This window comes from Aquarana catesbeiana, linkage group LG05, assembly GCF_042186555.1.
Source record: "Aquarana catesbeiana isolate 2022-GZ linkage group LG05, ASM4218655v1, whole genome shotgun sequence".
NCBI lineage: Eukaryota > Metazoa > Chordata > Amphibia > Anura > Ranidae > Aquarana > Aquarana catesbeiana.
In genome coordinates this window covers 492,280,815-492,301,043 of record NC_133328.1, presented here as the reverse complement: position 1 = coordinate 492,301,043, position 20,229 = coordinate 492,280,815, and the positions used below count along the sequence as shown (strand labels likewise).

At 38.1% G+C, this 20,229-nt stretch overlaps 1 protein-coding gene and 1 long non-coding RNA gene across 2 annotated transcripts in view; one reads left to right on the top strand and one right to left on the bottom strand.

Moving 5' to 3' along the window:
* Positions 1 to 20,229, top strand: part of LOC141145133 (uncharacterized) — a 51,421-nt gene that overhangs the window by 9,611 nt on the left and 21,581 nt on the right. The gene's annotated exons all lie outside the window — the stretch shown is intronic.
* Positions 1 to 20,229, bottom strand: part of LOC141145132 (desmoglein-4-like) — a 90,529-nt gene that overhangs the window by 54,144 nt on the left and 16,156 nt on the right. Inside the window, exons 2-4 of the mRNA XM_073631515.1 lie at positions 6,141 to 6,176; positions 5,674 to 5,814; positions 2,998 to 3,159 (exon numbers count right to left, since the gene is read on the bottom strand). Coding sequence (XP_073487616.1) covers positions 2,998 to 3,159; positions 5,674 to 5,814; positions 6,141 to 6,176 — 339 coding nt within the window. The remainder of the gene's footprint in view (positions 1 to 2,997; positions 3,160 to 5,673; positions 5,815 to 6,140; positions 6,177 to 20,229) is intronic.

Sequence of the window (20,229 nt, the reverse complement as noted above, 5' to 3'; positions counted from 1 at the left end):
TGTGTGTAATTTAATCTCAGTATAAATACAGCTGTTCTGTGAAGCCCTCAGAGGTTTGTTAGAGAACCTGGGTGAACAAACAGCATCATGACTGCAAAGGAACACACCAGACAGGTCAGGTATAAAGCAGGGTTAGGTTATAAAAAAATATCCCAAGCTTTGAACATCTCATGGAGCACTATTCAATACATCATCCAAAAATGGGAAGCGTTTGGCACAACAGCAAACCTACCAAGACATGGCCATCCACCTAAACAGACAGGCCGGGCAAGGAGAGCATTTATCAGAGAAGCAGCCAAGAGGCCAATAGTAACTCTGGAGGAGCTGCAGAGATCCACAGCTCAGGTGGGGGAAACTGTCCACAGGACAACTATTAGTCATGCACTCCACAAATCTGGCTTTTGGAGTCGTCACTTCCTTCATATGGTCTGGGGCAGTTCTTACAATAGTCCAAGCTTAAGTTCCCTATGTCCTCCGGTGGCCTGGCATTGTCTTGTTTCCGAAATTATTACTGGGCAGCAGTACTAGTTACAGTCTGATGGTGGTTTGCCCAAGTTAGGTCAAACCCAGCAGTCAATCTAGAAGCTGCCATTCTTGGGTCCTATGCTACCCTCACAAACATGGTCTATAGAGGGCTACCCCACAAGCAACAACCCCAATGCGGACTACGGTACAGTATGGGAGCAGGTAACGGGGGCCGCCCCCCCACACCGCTATGAGGAAATCCTAAATGACCACAGCTCTGGTCAGATGAGACCAAAATGTAACTTTTTGGCCTAAAAGCAAAACGCTATGTGTGGCAGAAAACTAACACTAAACATCACCCTGAACACACCATCCTCGCAGTGAAACATGGTGGTGGCAGCATCATGTTGTGGGGATGCTTTTCTTCAGCAGAGATAGGGAAGCTGGTCAGAGTTTATGGGAAGATGGATGAAGCCAAATACAGGGCATTTATAGAAGAAAAACCTGTCAGAGTCTGCAAAAGACTTGAGACTGGGGCAGAGGTTCACCTTCCAGCAGGACAACGACCCTAAACATACAGCCAGAGCTACAATGGAATGGTTTAGATCCAAGCATATTCATGTGTTAGAATGGCCCAGTCAAACTCCAGACCCAATTGAGAATCTGTGGCAAGATTTGAAAATTACTGTTCACGGACGCTCTCCATCCAATCTGACAGAGCTTGAGCGATTTTGCAAAGAAGAATGGGCAAAAATGTCACTCTCTAGATGTGCAAAGCTGGTAGAGACATCCCCAAAAAGACTTGCAGCTGTAATTGCAGCAAAAGGTGGTTCTACAAAGTATTGACTCTGGGGGGCTGAATACAAATGCACATCACACTTTTGGCATATTTATTTGTAAAAAATGTGCCACTTATGTATCACTTTGTGTTAGTCTGTAACATAAAATCCCAATAAAATACATTTACACTTTTGGTTGTAACATGACAAAATGTGGAAAATTTCAAGGGGTATGAATACTTTTTCAAGGCACTATCTATCTATCTATCTATCTATCTATCTATCTATCTATCTATCTATCTATCTATCTATCTATCTATCTATCTATATATATATATATATATATATATATATATAGTTTTACATCCTGTCATTCATCAGAGTAGTTCAGTGTCACCATAGTGATACTGTACTTTTCTAAATGGGTTATCGGGGATCATTTTTTTTTTACACTATTATTGCTTATAACTGTGATGATCACTGTTATAGGCAATAGTTTTAACTGTTGTGAATGGCTTTCATTCATGACAGCTTGCTTACTATTGTGATCTGTGATTGGCTACAGCTAATCACATGGTACAGGGTGCTGTGATTGGCCCAGGTACCATGTGATAGCTGTGGCCCAATCACAGCATCACAGTAGTCAGTGAAACAGTCATGAACAGCAGCCATTCATAACTGTTTTGTTTACATTGTAATCATGTGATTGCTATGACCAATCATAGCAATCACATGATACCCCAGCTGCTCACAGCAGATGGCGACCACTGTAATTCAATGTGTCAACCAGACTGCTGTTGGTGGGCGGTAAGTGGTTAATTGAAAAATGTACTCCATTAACATTTTGTTTACTGGAATAACATCTACCAATCCTATTTTAAAGGGGTTCTCAGCAATACCAGATTTTACCTGAAGGGGGCATTGCAATGAAGTACCAGTGTAAGTTTTAATACACTACATTTAATACAATATATATATATATATATATATATATATATATATATATATATATATATATATATATATATATATATATATATATATATAATATTTCAACAGTTTCCAGAATAGCCACCACATTTAATACTACTCTTCACGTTTTTTTAATTCAGAGAAACTCTCATCAATCATATTTTATGCTGTTAATTTTGTCCTTTCCAACACCATAAACCACCAAAAAGAAACAGAGGGTCTACATGTTAAAGGTAGATATAGTAATCACCAATTGTCATCTAGTAAACTTGATAAAATAATTTGATTTTTTAAACATTTTACTTGTATTCTATCCCTGTCAGAGCAGAAGTGCCAGGATGAATGTCAGGCTGTAAAGCCATTCTATTCCCTGACTAGCCTACGCTGATAACAGATGCTCAAATCTGTCATATAACAAAGTATTTTTTATATTGAGTATCTTATAGCTGCAGTAAGAATATAACAATTTTACTCTCCTTCATTAGCCCAGACAAAATGATGACAATCAGCCCTGAGCTCAGGCAGCAGAAATGTCAGCATCCAAAGTGGCTTTATAGCTTGACACTGTCTTATGTTTCAGCTTTGACAGGGAGATAGTACAACTGTATAGCAGCATATACAGCTACTCCTGTGAAATAAGCCTAAACTATCATAACGATCTAAGAGTAGAGATGCAGAACACATTTCTGACCAATTAACATTCTCACAGAAATACAGTTGTAAGCTTATCTGTGCTTATTTTAAATACAGTTAGAATGTAAAACATAGTAGTTTAACTTACATATAAAAAGGGCGTTTGTTCACGATCAATACGGGCATCAGTCACATTCAAGTATCCTGTTCTAGGATCCATAATAAACACATTGAACGGTGGTTGATCCACACCTTGTCCAGTAATTCTATAAAGTATAGTACCCTTCTTTACCTCCAAGTCAGAATGAACCTTTTAAGACAATAGGTATGAAGACAATGTTATATTTTACAGTAGTATTTACAATGGTGCACTAATACCGTTGGGCAAACGTAAATTAAATTACTACCTCTCGCCTCCAGTTTAGAGAAGAGGAGGATCTGTATGCTTTTTATTTATAAAATTGCAATACATTGTGAGGCACTGCATAATAAATAAACAAAGGGTGCAAATTATAGGCTCCATATAATAAAAAGTACAAATATGTGACACAGGAGACTTCATTAACCACTTCAATACTGGCCACTTTCCCCCCTTCTTGCCCAGGACAATTTTCAGCTTTCAGTGCTGTCACATTTTGAATGACAATTGTGCAGTCATACAACACTGTACACAAATAAATTGTTATCATTTTCTTTCCACAAATTAAAAAAAAAAAGTTTTTCTTTGTTTCTGTTATAAAATTTAGTTTTCTCCTTCACTGACGGGCACTGATGAGGCTGCACTGATGGGCACTGATGAGGTGGCACTGATAAGGTGGCACTGATGGGCACTGATGGCCACTGATAGACGGCACTGATGGGCACAGATAAGTGGCACTGATGGGCACAGATAAGTGGCACTGATAAGCACTGATAGGTGGCACTGATGGGCACTCATAGATGGCACTGATAGGCAGCACTTATGAGGAGGTACTGACAGGCATTACTGATGGGCATCTGAAGGGCACTGACAGGCATTACTGATGGGGTACTAATTGGCACTTTGATGGGCTTTGATTGGCACTTCGATGGGCACTGATTGGCACTTTAATGGGTACTGACAGGTGTTACTGATGGACACTGCCTGGCAGCTGATGGGCACTGTTTGGCATTGTAGTGGCACCTCTGATGGGCGCTGCGCTAAAAATCAATGTGCTGATTATCAGCGTAGACCCACTTCTGACAGGAGAGCCACAGATCGACTCTCCCTGTCAGCGTGAACCGAGGAAAGCCGTTTACCGGCACTTCCTGGTTCATGCTGTGATCAGCTATCATTGGTCACAGCTGATCACGTGGTAAGGAGCCTCCGTCAGAGGCGGTGTGTCAGAGTGACGCAGCACACCAGCAATCGCCGAGCTCCACGCCGGGGCGCCTACGTGTGAAAATGTTGATTGCGATACACATGTTACATATCGTCACGAACACCGGAGTGAGAGCAATAATTCTAACACAAAAGTTCCTCCATAACACTAAACTGATACCTATAGGGGGCTTTTGATTCATCGCTTATAGAAAATATAGTGATGCTGAAGATTGACACCATTTCACGGACGCACAAAAATTTAAGGTTTGGCATGTTGGCTATTTATTTACTCGGTGCAACTGCGTCTTTTATATTTTACCTAAAACTTGGATAATTTATTGCATTTGTTTGCCCTAACATTCACGTTAGTGTGTTTTTACTGAAATTTGGCGTTTCCTAGACCTTTGCAGTAATATCATATGACATAAAGGTGTGTGTTTGTATGTGTATATGTAATAAAGCACTATGGATGAGGTGTGGACAGCAGGGGGGGGGTAGCCTGAAAATATTTGAAACCATGGATATTAACCTCCCTGGTGGTATTCTTGAGTGTGGCTCAGGGTTAAATTTCAGTACCATTAGCGGTAACCCCGAGCCACACTCGGGATTGCATCTCAGGATCCTGGTTCGGGTTACTTACCTTGTCCCCAGGATCCTGTGATGTCCCCCGCAGCGTCTGCGGGCTCTGTCCTCCACCCGATGCTCTGTGTGTCGGGCTCTGTTTCCTGCCAGCGTTGCAAAGCATGGGGGCGGAGCCTGGCGGCAAATTAAAAAAGTACAAAATTCATAACACATACAGTACACTGTAATCTTACAGATTACATTACTGTATGAAATCATTTCACATCCCTTTTGTACCTAATGCTTTGTCCAGTGCCCTGCATGCACTTTTATATTATATACAGCATACTGTTCTTTTTGCATGGAAACTTGAGATTGTCCATGGCATCCAAAAAGTGTCCCTTTACGTCAAAAGCGGTTTGAGACCAGCTAGAAAACAACGATAGTAAATGAGAACACTTGCAGAATTGAGTGATAGTGATTCGTGGGGAAATTCATTTTATTATTATTATATTATTAATTTTTATAATTATTTATAGTATATTATTTCTGATTTAGTGTTTCAAACTTTATAATACCCGGGATGTCTACTAGACTCTTGTTTGGACAGATTTAGGTGTGTTATTACTAAGAATTACAGGCCTAAAATATAAAAAGCCAAATTTCTATGAAAAACAATGTACCGCTTTTGAGACACAAAAATCTGACATAATCATACCACGAGGGTGGCTACATTAGTGTTGTGCTGCAACTCAATGATATAAGCACAGACTTTTGCAACAGAAAAGGTTTATGTGCTGATAATGAGATAACTGCTAACATGCAGTGAGATCTCTCAATAAAAAAGATTTAATTCCTAGTGTATCCATAGCCCAAGTGTAAAAAAAAAGTTGCATTCGTTGATCCCAATACACTTCATACCTTTGCTATAGGATTCCTGGGTCTGTTATCATCTTCTTCTTGCATAGTCAATGGAGGTACGACCCATGTACGCTTTGGGCGTGTGCTATATTGGACTTCCTGCCATGTGATGTTTCCATATTTATCTTTTCCTTTATTTACCTGCAAAAAAATGGGCAATGGCAGAAGGATAGACATGTTATCCTTTTCTTATCCACCCAAAATCAGCATGAACTGTGCAACACTCATTTTATGTATATAAGAACATTAAGACATTTATTCCAACGATTAGCCTTACATTATAACTCAAAGTAAACATTAAGTACACACTAGACATAAAGTTATCAACTATGATTTAGATTCTGTAATTTTATTTGATAAATTCCTGTTTTTTCGACAATATGTATAAGCTATAATGGCATTCTTAAAGTATACCTTTTATGTGCAATACAAAGATCAAAAATGAAACATGACTAGACTTTCATTACCTGCACATTCCAGTTACAGCTACACTGCAAACATATCTAAAAAGAAAAAATAAACATTTGGTTAGTATTTAGGTGGTGTGTTCATATAAATATTTTTCAGCTGGCTTCAGGGTTTTTTTGCGTCTCTGACCAGGAACAGACATGCAGATCAGAAAAGTCAGAGAAAGGTAATCAGTCCTAAAACACATACTTGTTCTTAGTCTCTGAATTAAACCCATGATTAAAAAGTATCAACACGCCTATGTACTTCTCGTGATGAGTATGTAAAGTCAGAATCTTTTGTTTTGTTTCGGATAGAGTAGGGAATGGTTATGCCCCCTGTTTGTTGCTGTTTGTCTATGTCTTGTTGAGGAGTTTCTTTCTTAAGTTCCTTTACCAGAGAAAGAACAGGAAGTAAAAGGAAATCCCCCCCAGAGCAAAGTGATATCTCCTCTTAGACAGTTGTCGCCATAACAGGTATATTCATTGGAAGATTTCCAATCACCTTCTCTTCCTATGACAACTCCAAAATATTGGACTTAACATTGTTTTCTGTACTGGGGCAATGGTCACCACAAAACAAACAACAATACAAAAAACTTTCATGGGTTCTAACCTTTTCGCTTTATATCTAAAAAATGTTGTTACTTCCACGTTAAGGGGCATATTTATAAAGTAGCAAATGTGGCAACTACTAAACATTCACTGCGGATGAATCAATCACTGTAACATCAAACATTCACTAGGAAGATTCCTTTGCAGTGAATGTTGGGTGAATGTCACATTCACAGATTTATATACTCTATATATAAATGCTTATCATATCCATAAAATTTAGAAATCACAAATGACTTATTACTGAAGGCAGATCTTTGTAAATGCAAGGCTTCTAGACACAGGTTTTCAAATTCTTAATACAATAATATTCTACATTCTGTAAACAATGAAAATTGCAGTGTAAAGCTGGCCATACATGGATCAAAATTTGTCAGGTTCAGCAGGGATCAATTTCTATCCATTTGTGGTCACTCTACCAAATGATTTCTGTTCAACTGCCCTGTCGGATACAAGCTACTCGAACAGCGTTGCAGGCAATAGGTTGTGTATTCTGACAGCAGGAGAGTCTCCCTGCTATTAGATTACAGTAGGGCAGTGGGGAGGATTCCCCCGAATTGTGTGGATGGAGGAATCGTGTCATTTTTTTTCCCGTTCAGCCAGCTATGTATGGCCAGCTTTTTCAATCACATTTCCATCAGCAAAGTTACAGGAGTTATAACTATTCAGAAGAAGGTAGAAAACTGCTTGACATGGAAGTTGATTATTATTATTATTATACAGGATTTATATAGCGCCAAAAATGTATGTTGATGTGGATGGGTGTCCCTGCTTGTAAACCCTGTTGGAAATCTGGAAAAAACTTTAGAAAATACATTGGAACCCTATTAAAAACAATGCAATTATCTCGCTTGAAAATTTCTGTTTTTTTTTCTGCTCTGTAAACATCTGATTGATTGGAGATGCTTTTTAATAAGCATTTACCGCTGCTGTATCTCAAGAGATTTCTCTACTTTTTTTTTACAGAAAAAAAATAGGGCAGTTGCTTTTATAAGAATTGCGGTACTTTTCAGCTGAATCCAAGGTAATCATAAAAAGCACCTTTGACATATTGTAAAACAAACAGCATCAGACATTTGCATGTAATAAAATGTTGCCAACCTTGCTGAAGCAGTAATGTTTGTATGAGCTACCACCAGCTCCATCCAACTCAGTTTGGTATGGAACAAATACCAATAGCATGCTGGAATGCATGTAGATAAAAAAATATATATTTTTAAACATCTTATTACCCTTATAGTTGGAACAATACAGGGTTCCTGCTAAGGGTACCATAGATTATTAAAACCATTTTAAAATGATTTTATGTTTTTAAACAAGACCTCTAATCCTTGGTAGGCATTCCCTGTCCCAGTGATTCATACCTGCCTGCCAGTAAATTTTGGGCACCGAGCAAGTCTTCTTTTTGGCTTTCAACCCTCTATGACAATATATAGACCATCACTGCAAGCATAGGTGCTCATTGTCCTCCATAAACATGGAAAATTTTGATCTCTGGCAAATATTAGATGATGACATTTATGTTTATCTTCCTCTTTTATATTGTGTGCCATCAGTGTGAATATTTAGACCAAAGTAATATGTTTGATTTAAAGGAGGGTAGAAATTATGTATTGTCCCTGTGCTCCCTTGCTGCTCTGATGTATTAACACTCTCCCTGTTTTTCAGTATTGCAGCGTTGGGTTGCCTGAGTTGCCAATGGTTAGGTCCCAGCCTTCTCAAATAGAAGTAAGGTGCAGCTTGGTGAACCCTGTGCACATAGATTATTGGATGTTGTGAAACATTGGATTGTGGAGAATGTAGGGAAAGTAGGAAGTTTATCCATACTGTTTTCCCTAAAGCAAACTTGCAACAATGTCTAGTATAAGCATGTTTTTACTTTAAGATTTCTTTAGCACTGTACATCACAATAAAAAAAAAGCAAAAACGCTGTTTACAAAATTTACAGATAAAAAAATAAATAAATAAATAAAAAAAGAGAGCACTGGTGAAAATTTAGAACAATTGCCAATAGCCATCAATCAGGCAAATATTCTGATTGGTTGCTCAGGATAGCTTGTCATATTTTTGTAAACCATCCCTTTTCTATATAGGTGATCTTGCTCAGGTGTAAGTGGAGATAACGCTGGGATGTGTACTGTCTGGGCATGAGCAGACCTGACATGAGAAAAGCAATACACACCCTGTACCATGAATCATAGATGAGATGAGCTGAGCCAGATAGCCGGAGGCATGTATCGCACACCACCCATTATTACCAGTGCTGTGTTTCTGAGACAAGAGCATTGAGTGGCAGCCTGGCTGTGTAGGTGAGGGAGTGATGGAGGCAGAAACATAAAAAAAAATAGTACTAATACTTTAATCACATTTTTATCCACAATGAAGTAGCACACATGGTGTAACGCTGCAATAAATGTTGTCTTGACATATGTCTTTATGTGGAACATATGTGAATTCTCAACAAATTGTCATACATTTGCCAGTAGTATAAACAGGCAAAAAACACAGATGACATAATGACTGAATCACACTGAACTCATTGTTCCCATAGTGCTTATTCTGCAAGGAGGAAGAAATTGTACAATGGGAGTTAATCAGTCTCATTATCTTTGGGTATACAGAACAGAATTCAAAAATCAGAAGCCATCCCACAGGAGATTTTACATGATACTTTCTAATTTATATACATTACGCAATTATAGGTAATTGATTTCTAGCAAATGAATGACTTATTCCTAATCCTAAAGCTAGTCATTCATAAGCAAACCAGACCATCTATTCTTTATTGATACAGTAGGCCTGGATGGCAGCAGATTAGTTTTTTTGGTTGACTCTGTATGACCTATAAAGGCATTTTATGCATGGACTGTACAGCCCTGGTACAAATACATCCTCTGTATTTGTTGTTTGATTCTAAATGTTATTTGTTACGCTAAGGTGTTCAGCGTGGCCTATGCATGTGCCAGTTATCTGCACAATAGGTAAAAAATAAAAAATTTGGACAATAATCAGGCCATGTATGGGTAGCTCTTCAAACTGGATCCTCAATTGATGAATACTGGTAATTGAGATATATATCGCATGAGATAGTAAAATAGTCAATTCATCAAAGTAAAATATCGAATGTGAGTTAAATACCGCACATTTGTTAAAATAGTGAGAAAAAAACAAACAAACAAAAAAAAAATTAGATAAATCATTAAAGTCAATTCACTAAAAACACACACACCAAATTCACTAAAAACACACACACATTTGTTATTTATCAATGTGAATACGAACAAATTAAGAAAAATGAAAAATAATAACAAGTCCCAATGAGTGAATCATGTGACATATGTAAAGTCCTCCAATGCACAGTGAAATCTCAGGAATTCCTCCAGTGAGAAAATTAGTGAAAAGACAAACAGCAAAAATTGATGAAAATCCTGTGACTTTAAGGACGGACAGAGTGAATCCACCACTCTGCATTGGAGGACTTTATATATGTTACATGATTCACTCATTGGGACTTGTTATTATTTTTCATTTTTCTTAATTTGTTTGCATTCACATTGGATAATATGTCAATCTGAGAGCGCAGCTCCTTATTTAACCTATCTTCGTGTGTTTCACTTTGAGTTGCAGCTATAGTTTTAGGTTTATATACAGCGCAGTCTTTTTATATATATATATATATTCGTTATTCATCACCTGGTGTTCGCTGGCGGTATTTTAGAAAAGTACAAAATAACAATTAGGGGAACTCTGCACTGGCCAGGAAGTGAAAAGTATACAATGTATCAGTGTGAAAATGTTCTCCTCTGAGCCCTGGAATGAAAATAAATTGTAACATTTCATCAGAGGAAGATCGTTTTTGTGAATGAAAACACCCTTAAATGTTTTCATAGTTTAACAATATTGCTGTGTGCCTTCTGGTGCAGTGTTTGCTTGCAAAAAAAAAGAAAAGAAAAAAAAAAAAACGAAAAAAAAAACCCACCAAAAATAACGCAAAATTTAAGTGCTAAATATCACAAAACACAAATATTTAACAAATAAATTCAATAAATAATGCATGTTTTTTTTAGTGAATTGACTACTTTTGAGATAAATACTGCATGAGTTATTTTAACTCAAAAATTCATGTGGTATTTATCTCTTAGTGTATTGACCCCAATTTCATTTGTTGCACACAAAGCGGATTTATATTCTTTGTGGCTATGGAGGATTATATTTATATCCTTTGTTGCCATGGAGGAATATATTGATATAAAAGTTTTTGTTTAAATATTCATCCCAATGAAAACTGAAACCCGTTTATAAATAAATCTAGATAAATGGATTTATACTAAAGATGCAAAGAGGCTGAACTGCAGGTTCAGTTCAGACTACCTGCATGTTTGTTTCTGTATGTACAGTTGCTTTGCGGGAGCTTTTAACTCTTTATTTGGGCGCTGGCTAGGTTTAAAAGCACCTCGCTAGCGGCTGAAAAGCGCATCTAAAACAACGGTAAAGCGCAGCTAAAACTAGTGGCGCTTTACCGCTAACGTGGCAATGATGTCAGTGTGAAAAGGCTCTTGGTAATGAGGCAAGGAAAGGAATGACACCCTGGAGCTGACAAAATCAAATACAAGTCAGCAGTGACAGCACTCATATGCCTTACGTGGTTCAATAAATATTATTGTTGCAATTTCATTATTGTTAAATGGTTACAATTAACCAATGCAGTATTATTTAAGTGAGTTAAATAGATCATTTTAACAGCTACTCTCAGAGGTTCTGGTGGTCGTAGACACTTCTCAAGTTCCCCAGTCTTGCCGGCCGGCAAGACTGGGGAGTGTTGAAAGGAGTGTACTAATGGTAAGAACTTCGGACAACAGCCTGTAAAATGACAATCCCCTTCTGATTTTCGTACCGTGTGTACAAGGCTTTAGACCCCTTTAACACTGGGGCGGTCTTCAGGCACTTTAGTGCTGGAAACAGCCTCTGCTAAGCGCCTGAAAACCACCCCCCATTCATTCCAGTGTGACTTTTCACACTGGGGCAGTGCGCTTGCGGGACGTTCTGAAAATTCCTGCAAGCAGCATCTTTGGGGTGGGTTGGGAGTGCTGTCTTTAGCGCTCCCAAAATGCCCTGCCATTGGAATGAATGGGCAGCGCTTTCAAAGCGCCTAAAAAGCGATTTCAAAGCACCACAAAAACGGGAATTTTAACCCTTTTTTGGTGGGTTAAAAGCATCCTGCCAGCGGGTGAAAAGCGACACAAATGTGCCGCTTAAACAGGGGTAAGGTGCCGCTAAACTGAGCAGCGCTTTACCGCTAAAGGCCGCCTCTTTCAATGTGAAAGCAGTCTAAAGATAAAATATCTTTCAGACATAGAGTACATTCTTTTTAATGAGTAAGGCCCCTTTCATACTGGACGGTTTTCAGGCCATTTAGCGCTAGAAATAACCTCTGCTAAGCACCTGAAAACTGCCTCCCATTCATTCCAGTGTGACTTTTCACACTCGGGCAGTGCGCTTGCTGGACGTTACCAAAATTCATGCAAGCAGCATCTTTGGGGTGGGTTGGGAGCACTTTATTCAGCGCTCCCAAAATGCCCTGCCCATTGGAATGAATGGGCAGCACTTTCAAAGAGCCTGAAAAGTGATTTGAAAGCGCAGCAAAACAGGAGTTTTTAACCCTTTTTGGGGGGGCTTAAAACCACCCCGCTAATGGCTGAAAATGCTGCTGAAACAAGCGTCGTTTTATCGCTAACAGCGCTAAAGGGGTCTTACAGACTTGCATTTTAAAGCAGGAAGCTGAACCTGCATATGTAATTAGCCATATGTGATATGACTGTGCTCAGTACATAAACAATTACAAATCATACATGTAAACAAGGCTTTTAAAAAAACATTAACATATACTGATACCATTATTATCTTTTACATGTATATTTAAAATAAATCATAAACCAATACTACACAATTGTACTTTTTTGTTGAAAAAAGTACTTGTTTTCTCTTTTTTTTTACCTTTTGCTGCAACTCAATGCTGCTGATATCTTGCAGCCTCTTTGCAGCCCCCTCTTGTCTACATGCACTCCATGGATGGCAGCATAACATTTCTTACCCTATACTGACAACAATGGGCTATGCTTGCATAATATGTGCTGAAATGGTCACTTGTAGTCTTCATTAAAAACCTATGTGACAGGGTGACAGTACAGAAGTACTAAGAAGTACTAATTGTCACCATAAATGGGAAGTACCTGCACAAGGACCATGGCAAGATCACCCGGTATTATTTTATAATAGATGCATGTTTAAAAATATACTGATGCTTGCTTTTGAAATAAAATTAACATGTTAAGGCTTATATGAGACCTTGTTTGTGTTGTCACCTTGATCTGTGCATGAAAGCCCAGCTGATCAATATACATGTATATTTTTGCAGTCTAAAAAACATATGTGGGAGTCCTACATATAAGCGCAGTCTGGTATAACAAAACCGGAAATTCTTCTTTAATAGGAGAGGCAGAGCACATTTACTCACTTTTATAGGACATGCCATATATAATTGATACCTAAGTAGGTTTACTGACTCTTTATTGTGCTTATGTTTATTGGCTTTCTGCTTTCATCAGCAATCAATTATAAGGGAGTCTAATGAATAATGAGTAAGCTGTGCGTTCCACCCACCACTCCTGTCATTGCAACGAACAATGTTTTGTCTACGTAGAGTGTAAAATAAAATAATGTATACTGTTTTATGAAAATTGGAAAGCCATTGGCGAAATGGCATTAAAATCAAATGTGTACAGGAGTAATATCATGATGAGAATGAGTTGCTTTCGCTTTTGCGATTTCAGCATATGTTTATGTTGCTTTTGTATTGTAAAATTTAGTAAAAGGTCATTTTTTTCTCAATGTTTCACAACTTTTCTTTCTTGTAATTCTAAACATTCATTTGTTAAAAGTTTTTGTTTGTGTTGAAACATGAGGCATGTGGTATGGTACTCCATAGGTTAATGCATGACCTATATGTGTAGTCTAAGAACTGACACTTCCTTTGAAGAAACTACATATCTTACAATCCCTGGGTCTTTCTGCGGGTGAGAGCTACACTGTAATTAGATCTGACACAGACATGCGGTTAGTGCTCCCACATATGTGATGGAAAGTGAGGAATATATTGGACACTGTGTGACCTGGACCAAGCAGTTGCCTGTCCCTTTAGCTAATATGGACACGCTAGGTAAAAGCATACATGAACATAGGGAAATTGATCAGCCGTGGCATTACAAACTGCAGCCATAACATGTGAGCCTGTCATTAAAAGGTAAGGCAAACAAATGCCACAGGGAACATAACACACTAATACCTAGTTAAAACAACAGAAATATTTTAAAGCATACTATGCCTTTAAAGAAGCATACAAATTATTTTTCAACACTGTAACAGAAACATAGAGACCCATCAACATATGTATTCAAAGTCTCTGAGAATTCTTTAGGGGGCATAGCAGGTACCATATGATAGGATAACATATTTGTTTGTTAAAGTCAGCCTGTCATGAAGCTGCCATTGCTGACATCTCCTTCTGAAAATATCAGTTCCCTGACCATTACGCTGATCTAGTGGCTTCAATACTTTCTGAATCACTGACCAAGAACAGATATGAGGATTAGGAATTCTGATTTGACTCTGACTTTCTTGCTCCTCATACTTGTGGGTTAGTGGTTCAGAAAATATTGAAACCACTGAATCAGAGGAAAGCCAAGAAACTGCATTTTTTAGAAGAGGACTAGCAATAGCAGCCTCCATATTCTGCACAATTCCTTTAAATCATGTCTGTAGACTATACAGACTTGTATGTGTATTATTCCAGTTTGAGAGGCACTCCTGCCCCCAATGTCCAGTTTCACCAGCTATGGATTGAGATTTGGTGAAGTTACTGCTGTGCTGCTCACTGTTCTCTGTGCTGGACGCTGGGACTTAAGGAAGCTAAACCCTACCTCTATCAAGATGGCCATCTCCACAGACAGAAACAGAACAGAAAAAAACAGGGTAAAGTCAGTAATTGGTAAAAGATCAGTTGCAATGAGACCAGAAGTAATACTGGTGACTGATTCTCTTCCCTTTGTCTACCTTTTTTTGGACACAACTTCAATAGTTTAGTTCGTCTTTAAGCTGGACCAGCTCAGCATTGCAGTCTTGAGACAAATGCATGTCTGGGAGTCTGAAAGTTGCTGCTCTTTGCTGTCTAGGTGTCTCCTTTGAGACGATTTGTCTTAAAACTGGTATCCAATAATTCCTAAAGTAATTTAGAGGACCTGCAAATGTTTTTCCTTACATAGCCTCTTTTCCAAAACAGCCACTGAAACCCCCAAATATAAGTGTCCCATATCATAGTTACAAAGGTATATAGTAAGGCTGAAAAAAAGACATAAAGTCCATTAAGTTAAACCAAGAAAAAAAATACACTTGAAACCGCCATATACCAAAACATATACCCATGGGTGATCCAGAGGAAGGAAAAATACTTTAGAAAGCATGGTCCAATTTGCTCCAGCATGAGTAAACAATCAACAATCTCTGTTGTTACTACTTATACAGTAAATGTTAATAGCCAGTTAGATTCTGTGCATTCAGGAATGCACCAAGCTTTTTTTAAAATAGTTCCTGGTGAATTCTATTTCACATTTTCACAGCTTATTTAGAAGAAGCCCTTTTGTATGCAGAGGTTAAACTTCCTTTGCTCCAGAAGCAAAGAGCGTCCCCTTGTCCTTTGCAATTACATTAAATTTAAAAACTTTGCACCAAGGTCACTATATGGATATATGCATGGTGATCATATCCCCCCTTAAACACCTTTTCACAAGCGAGATTAGCTACAGTAACCTTTCTTCTTAGGGGAGGTCCTCCACAGTTGAAAAGTAAGTAAACACTGAGCTTTGGGTACACCGCCAACAACCTTAGAACATTCAGCATATGAATCATTAATCACTAATCTCTGAATATGATCGTCAAGCTGGTTCTCTGTCCATTTACAGACTGAATTTTCCAGGCCTATATACTTCAGTTTCACATACTGCATGTGGGGAACTGTGTCAAATGCTTTTGCCCAAGTCCAAGTATACAATAACCACAGTCACTCCTTTGTGTACCATTTTGCTTACTCCTCATATAAACCTCATATAAAGAAATCAGATTTGTTTGACAACTTTGGTCTTTCATAAATCCATGCTCACTATCTATTATAACAAATAACGTTTTTAGTAAAAACTTTTCTAGGTGGTCCCTTACCACACTCTCAAGTATCTTCAAGACTATAGAAGTTAAACCTACAGGTCTGTAAATTGGTAAAGACTTTGATTCCTTTTTAATGACATGCAGCACTTTGGCCTTGTGCCAATCCATTGGTACTAAGACAGTCACTAAAGAGTCTCTAAAAATTAGAAACAATGGGACCTTGGTGCTAGATTATAAATGCCACTCAAGCTGAGGAAGCCAAACTCCCACAGTCACCAGGGAGAAAGATGCCAAAGGTGCTCATCCAAAGTGATGCATGTATAAAATCAAAGCAGTGCTGCACTCCTGTCCAACCAAGCTAGTGTAAACTTGAAAACGACCTCAGTCCATGAGTCTCTGCCAAAGTCACGCCCCCTGACATGTTTTGCTCCACCCACTGGAGCCTAATTAATGCCTCATCACTTTGAGGTGATAAGCCATCTTGGCCAGGTGCTTTATTCACCTTTATTTTGTCCAACTGTTTCTGGGCCATTGTGGTTAATTTGAGGCTGTGACAGTACTATCCCCAATATGGACTAAGGGGTCTACATGCTCAGACCTGATCTTTTTATTGTCAACCTCTTCCCGCCAGCCATACGCATAAATGCGACCTCTCAGTGGGTAGGCCTGAATGTAATATATGTGGCCTGAATGTAAACATTCAGGCCACATATTCAGGCCAGGTGGTGGGAAGGAGTTAATATAGTGTTTTTAAAGAATTTTTGAGTGTTTTCCATTTGCAACCCTCTTTTAATTTTTCGCAATCTTGCTTTCTTTTTTACCTTTTTTTTTATATTCTTTCAACTTTCAAATAATGAAAGTTTTCTCCATATACTGTGTGTGTGTGTGTGTGTGTATATATATATATATATATATATATATATATATATATATATATATATACACACACACACACATACACAGTATACACATACATTACTTTTTATTAGATTTTGAGTGTAATACAAAGTCATACAAAGAAAGCCAAAAAAGGTACAAAACGCTGGCACCAACCATGCCCAAACAAGTAAGTTGCAGTGCTGAACTCCCTAAACCACCACATTTAAGTATGCACAACAGCTTCAAATATTAACAGTTCAAGATGACTCACAGAGGCCAGCAGAAGTAATACATATGATCCAAAACATTCTAAACCCTTAGTATAGACAGAGAGCAAGTAACCATATTCCAGTATAACCAATAGCATAAGGGGGGATGTGCTGAATTGGGATCAAATAAATAACCATAGGGAGGGACAAGAGAAACCTGAAAAAGGGTTTTCGGTATCTCTTAGAACCAACACATAATCATTTAAAGAAACATACCCACCAAAAGAAGGGAATTTCAGGGTAGGACAGTTGAGTCTGGGATTTCCAGCCATGATGTCCAAATTTTTATCAAATTTAGTAGGCTAACCTCTACTGCTACAAGCAGCTTTTTATAGCAGTCATACAGAATTTATCATTGCTTTCCATCTGTCTAAGGTAGGTGGGGCTTGAGCTTTTCATTGATGGACAATGCCTTTCCTAGTGTGAAATAACAGAAGGCCAAGCAGAGTCCTGATCCCTTTTGTTTTTTGACCAGAGGCTCCACCAAGCCCAAGAGACATAACCTAACATCTAAGGGGACCATAGTGATGATGAGATCAGTAATATATTGCAGAATCTAAATCTAGTAAAGTGTAATGGCGAAGCAGGACCAAAAATCATGTATGAAATCAGCAGGGGAAGACAAGCACCTCCAGAAAGCAGCAGAATGTTTAACCGAAAGCTTACTTAGCCATGCTGGCGTGAGGTAACTGCAAGGAACTATTTTAAATTGTATGAGTCTATTTCTGGTCAAAATCAATTGTTGAAATGGGTAATCCCAGATATCGTCCCATTCTTCAATGTCCAGAGACACAAGATCTCGGGACCATTTCGATTTTTTATAATCTTTTAAACGCCCCATTCTTTATGGCATTTAACATTGGACACAAGCCACATTGCCATTTGTTTATAGGTTTAAAAGTAAAAGCTATCTATCTATCTATTTGGGCGATTGAAGTAAAAGTAAAACAAAAGAAAAGAGAACCATTGAGGTTGATTTACTAAAGGATTTGACTATATTCACAACCTGACATGAAACAGGATGACTGGTTATTTTGGGTAATAGCAAGATTATTATTTATTTTTTTAATCAGCACCATAGCTGTTTATTTTTCCTTTCCCTGTTTCAAATCACTTGCTATTGCAATAAAACAGAACAAGTAGTTGCAAACACAGTTCTAATATCAGCAACTAAGAGGATATAGCTCACATGCCAATACCATGTTGTAATATTTGCATTGATGCACAAAATGCTCATGTTTGTCACAAAAAGGAAAATGTCACACAGAATGCTTATTCATATTACAGGAAATAATAATATGTGTTATGTTCATATCTGTCACAACACAAAATGCCACAAAGAATATATACTGGTATCACCTGAAAAATGCCAGAGGAAATTCACGTGTTTATAAAACAAAAAGCAATCTTAAATAAACAGAATCCGAATCAAGAAGGCATTACATACCTATTAGCAATGCAATAGTAATTATCACATGGTGGTGAGCAAAAAAATGGAACACTCATATATACAATGCTAGGTTGTAAAAAAAAATGTGTTAGTTGTAACAGAGATCAATTAGCATTATGCTTTTATATGTAAGTTCCAAGATACTATTTGGCCTTGGAATTCTGTATATTCTGTATTTTATGTTGCCTTAAAACTCTTGTTAGGTTGTCTGCATATGTCTTTCTCCTTTACAATGTATACTGCTTGCATGCATACTTGGGAAACCTGAGGCTTACTGTGTTGGACCTAAAGACATACTGTATGCATGTCTAACCCCTTACCAGCCAACATTTGTTTATCTGCAGCCTTCTCACCTCTATATACTCCTAAAACACAAGATCAAAGGATATTTCTCAGCAGTAGAAGGCAGGTGGTGGTGATCAGACATCACACACACTGCAGAGCTAGAGCACAGAGCTCAGTGAAACCTGAAACCTGAGTGAGATAATGGGTACATACCCTCTTAGCAGGCTCACAGGGATACATACACAGCTGAGGCTGTCAGTCACCTGCTGTGTGCTGCAGGGGAGGGGGCATCACTTGGGAAGCTGTGGAGTCAGCATAGAGTATTACCAGTGCCTCATGCAGATAGCAGAGGGAAAATAGATCAGAAACCATTGACACTCAGTGCTTTGGATTGAGGCTAGTACACATCATAGAAGGATATGCCTTGTTCATTTTTCATGTTTACAACCAAAACCAATGGCTGAGAGCACTGACCCCAATAGAACAGCACGGGAGCTTGCTGTACTAACATCGGATTGTTTGCACATTGGCTCCGACCTGAGTTGTCAGATTTTTTTTTCATTCAGCCTGCTGGGTTGAACGAAAAATACTAGTAGTATATACTAGGCTCAAGTGTCTAGGAAAACTCTCTACCTTGGTTACTGGCTCTGACCTTTTCACAACCATAATTTCCTCACTTGACTGGGTGTAATAGTTGTTCCTTTGGAGCAGCATTCATGTACAGACCAAGCAAGTAAAATAGGCATTGTTTTAGCTGGCCCAAGATCAGTTTTATTGGCTATTTATAATTCCCTGGCATGGTAAAAGGGACATGCTTTTTAAGACTGGTATAAAAACCAAATAGCACACCAACCTTTCACTAACCCAAAGTTGCAAGGCAAGCTGGTTAAATAATTCATAGTGCCTGTAATGTATAGTTGATATATTACATTTTAGTGTGTGTGTGTGTGTGTGTGTGTGTGTGTGTAGGAATTAAGCAAAGAAAAGTTTTGGCTATATCACTTTAACTTAATAGTATGATTTGAGGATGTAAGGTTTAATGGAATGCAAAAAATAATTCAGTTCATTTACTTATTATGCCAAATATTCAAACAGTAAAATGAAAGGCATTGTGATACTGTATATTAATGAATGACTAAAGCTGGCCGGTGACGGATTGAAATTTGTCCGGTTCAGCAGGGACAGGCTGTATTTCGATAAGTGTGTGGCCCTCACTGATCCCATTAGTTAGATTGACTTTTGTCGAATGGACAAGTTGGAAAACTTTTTTCTACTCTTTGAAAGAGACTAAAATAAAACAAAATAGTTGAAGGAAACCTTTTTGTTGTTTTTCCTAAACATCGTCTGCATGAATATCAAACAGCCTTGAGTATGACAATATTACATTATTTATTGTCTT